Source organism: Capricornis sumatraensis, chromosome 1, assembly GCF_032405125.1.
Source record: "Capricornis sumatraensis isolate serow.1 chromosome 1, serow.2, whole genome shotgun sequence".
Lineage (NCBI taxonomy): Eukaryota > Metazoa > Chordata > Mammalia > Artiodactyla > Bovidae > Capricornis > Capricornis sumatraensis.
Window position 1 is genome coordinate 13,089,978 of NC_091069.1, and position 4,129 is coordinate 13,094,106.

Below are 4,129 nucleotides of genomic sequence, written 5' to 3' on the forward strand. Positions count from 1 at the left end.
TATGATTCATTCCCCACCTAAATTGAAAGGCTCTTTCATATCAGGCATTCTAAACCAAATGCTTGTAACTATTAGTTTACATCCATTTATCTTTTTTTTTAATTGAAATTCATCCATTGATTTTTGATTCTGCCTCCAGGGGCTACAGGAAGCATTTCTGATTACACAGAATAAATAAATCTTCCTTCATTCTGAAAAAATAAGCAGATAAAAAAGACATGGAAATATAGGCATTTTCAGAGAGAAAAACACACAGGTAAGGAGATCCCGAGGCTCGTCTGACAGGGAGGTCACCGCCCCCTGACCAAATACACACACACAGACACACCTGCAAAAAATGCCTAAAAGTTTAAATAGAACAGAGTGGTTATGTATGCATAAATATCTTTGCACGTGAATAGATTTCTCCATAGATGTGTACAAAAATTCAAATGGCTAAACTTGGCTGAAGTTATAAATAGATGGAAAAATGGACAGTTCCAAGTAAATATAGAAGGAACAAAGGGGATGTGATTTTTCTAGAATGGAGAGGTATCATGGAGTGAGTCTACAGTTCTAGCATAGGTACCAGGACATGGGTAGAACTATCCAACCACAGCATGATAGAGACCACAGGGTGGAAAACTGTGCACTCAATTGATGAAAGAGTATTTCTCCATAAAAGACTTCCCTCAGATGCTGATGTGTGTGTGCATGAGTGTGCACATGTGCACCACACCCACACAGACACCTTTCAGTCAGGTTCCATGGATTTTGTTGGAATTTGTAGTAGAAAGCCTATTCATTTGAAACTTAATCCTGCTTAGCAATTTCTCTAAGCCCTGTTTCATGTCTTTGTTTCTTAAACTGTAGATAAATGGGTTCAGCATTGGTGTCAGTACAGTGTAGTTGACAGTTACTATTCGATCTTTGACAGCGTAGCTAGACAATGGCTGGAAATAGACACAGCAAATACTCCCATAGAAGAGAGTCACCACAGTGAGATGGGAGCTGCAGGTGGAGAAGGCTTTGTGTTTTCCAGCAGCTGAGGGAATTTTGAGGACCGCAATGAGGATTCTCAGGTAAGAGATGACGATGCAGACAAATGGGGCCATCACAGAAACCAGCCCTTCTGACATGGCGACAACTTCATTGACAGAGGTAGAAGAGCAGGCCAGCTTCAGAACAGGGTTGACATCGCAGAAAAAGTGATGGATAACATTTGATGCACAAAAAGTGAGCTGATTCACCAGGAGGACATGCAGGAGGGAGTGAAGGTAGCAGAAAGCTGTGGAGTAGGCCAGTAGCAACATACAGCGTCCATGGCTCATAACAGTGACATAGTGCAAGGGGTTGCAGATAGCTACATAGCGGTCAATGGCCATGGCTGCCAGGAGGTAACTGTCCATATTTCCAAAGACTAGGAAGAAATACATCTGCACCAGACATGCAGCATAAGAAATGGTCTTTTTCTCTGATAAAAAGTTCACTAACATCTTGGGGACTATAACTGTTGTGTAGCACATATCAGCAAAGGACAAGATGCTCAGGAAGAAATACATTGGGTTTTGGAGCTGAGGATCAGAGCGGATAGCCAAGATGATGAGCAGATTTCCCATCAAAGTGACCACGTACATGATGAGAAAAAGTGCAAAGAGTGGTTTCTGGTCCTCAGGGCGAGAAGAGAGTCCCAAGAGGATGAATTCAGGGAGTCTTGTTAGGTTGGACATTCCCATGGACTTGAATGCACCTGCAGATAAACAATAAGGTCAATGGATGGTTCTCGTCATCTGGGACATGCATCTTTCCATCTTGTATCTTACACTGAGAAGTTATTAATAAATAGAGTTTTTAATGTAATGTGTTTTTTTTTTCCTTGAATATGGAGAAATCAGGGTCAAAGTATGTTTTCACTGTTTTTTAAAAAAATCTTTGTGACGGAGAGCTATAGAAAACAGATCTGGGGCAGCATTGGGGAGAGAGAGACAGAGAGAAAAAGGGGTTTGAGAGTTGGTTTCCTTTCCCTCTTCCCTACTCTGTGGCTCATAATCACAGGAACCACAGATGCAGTCTGTGAATCGGGTTCAGGTCAGCTTCTGATTAAGGATTATCAGTGACTAACCGACATCTTGATACAGTCATCTCATCTAGTTTGCAGTTGAATCTTTTTGAATCAAGATGCTTCTTTCCACATCATAGATAATGGAGTGAGGAAGTCATCTAAAGCACACTGAATTGAATGTAAACAATTGTAGTGAAAAGAGAGATGGGGAAGGAGAAGTGAGAAAGAGGGAGTGAACTTGCATGAGAAAATGAACGCCCCAGTCTCCCTGTTCCTTGACTGGTAGTTCATGTCCTGAGGCCAGAGAAATGTGACTCACAGACAGATGGGTAAGGGAAGATTCAACTTTGGAGTATAGACATAAAAACTCAACATTTGCATGAACATATTTAGTCTCTAGTGATGACTAATTACTTATTTAGTGTCCAGTGATGACTAATTATCTCTCTGAGATCAGAGATTCACAACTTCTTGCCAGGCATTCTCAAAGTTGATTGCTTACCTGGGAAAAACTTTGAAGTCTTGCCTCATCTGTTTATTCCACTCTTCTCTTACTTATGCTCCATGGAATGACTTGTCAAAAAGAAGACAAAACTGTGCCAAGAGACAGCATACAAAAAGGTACCTGATTGACTGCAGACCATTTCCTAATGTTTCTTCCATCTGATGCTCCCTTCCCTGGATTCTTATCATCCTTCATAACCTGCAGATACTTACAGCTCTTGCTTCCCTCCTGGGAGCATCCTCTAATACTGTGTCACCAAGTCCCTGGTGTTCGGTGGAGGAGAGAGTAAGGAAACAAACATCCATTAACTTTGTGCGGGATCATCTCCATGGATCCAGAAGAATTACATGCTCTGCCTCCCAGGATGGCCCCAAGTCCCTTTCTTCAAACCTGTGTGTCTAGTGTAACCTCTGTTAAGCTTGACATAGGTATCTAAGAGGGACAATAGTTTTCCATCCCTGGCTCTTCAACCCCTCTGAGGGCTTACCTGGGCGGTGTCCCATGTAGCACTGAGGATGGAGTACCAGGCAGGGACATCTGGGTTCAAGATCCCCCTTGAGCCTATAAAGTCTCCATTTGGCCTCCCTGAATGCTTCCATTTTAACAAAGGACAACTACTGTCTCTCCATCTCTCCCAAATTTAGATACAGCTGTTAGTTCAGTAGCTGTGGCTTTATGTCACTATCCTCTAACAAAAGGGAGGATCATAGCTTTTGAACCTAACCTCAGATCACCCTTCCGTGGTGACCCCAAGTCTGCTCAGATATTTGATTACCATTCCTAGCTGCCACCACTGTGGAAAACCACCAGTTTCAGATCTTTGACTCTTCTTAATTCATGAAAGCACACAGAATCCCTACATCAGGGTTTTAACATGCCTCACCAAATACATGTTGCTCATGTCCTGTCACTTAGTGATTCCTGATCACGTCTTACAATTCAACCACCCCACTGTCTTGCATTTCTCCCTTCACCTGCATCTCCAGGCTCAAATGCAGCCTTCTATAGGGAGCATTCCTTGGTGACCTGATTAGAATGATATATCTGTCTTCTCTGCTCCCTCAGCACATGAATTTTCATTAAACACAAATCATGTTTATTGTTACATAATCTTTCACTTAAAGGAAGGCAACTAACATTTATGTACTCAGGAATTTATAAGTCTCTCTGACGCAAACCACACAACAGCCTCATAACATGTGCACTTATTTTCTTCATTGTATAGTGACTTAAAAAAAATAAGATAGCTGACAAAATATAACTTGAATCAAGGACTCTTTGAAGCCAAACTGTGTAGTTGAACTACTACCCTGAAAGGCCTCTCTGTTTTCTTTGACAAAATTTAAATTTTTCTGTTAAGAAACAGGCTTCTATTTACTAAGGAAGCTAAAATATTGCCTTATTTTTTCTTTGTCAGATTAAACATGAAATCTTTTGGAGCCCTGAATCAAATCCAGGCCTTATTCCAGATGAGCATGCGTGTCCAGTCGCTCAGTCGTGTCTGACTCTTTGTGACCCTGACTAGCCCACCAGGCTCCTCTGTCTGGAGTGTGTTGCCATTTCCTTCTCCTAGGGATCTTCCC

General features: G+C 41.8%; 1 protein-coding gene across 1 annotated transcript; it reads right to left on the minus strand.

The window, feature by feature from the left end:
* Nucleotides 1-737: 737 nt before the first annotated feature.
* LOC138074236 (olfactory receptor 1L3-like) lies at nucleotides 738-1,715 on the minus strand. The gene has a single exon (XM_068966314.1). The coding sequence runs from the start codon at nucleotides 1,713-1,715 to the stop codon at nucleotides 738-740; it is 978 nt and encodes a 325-aa protein (XP_068822415.1).
* Nucleotides 1,716-4,129: the final 2,414 nt, after the last annotated feature.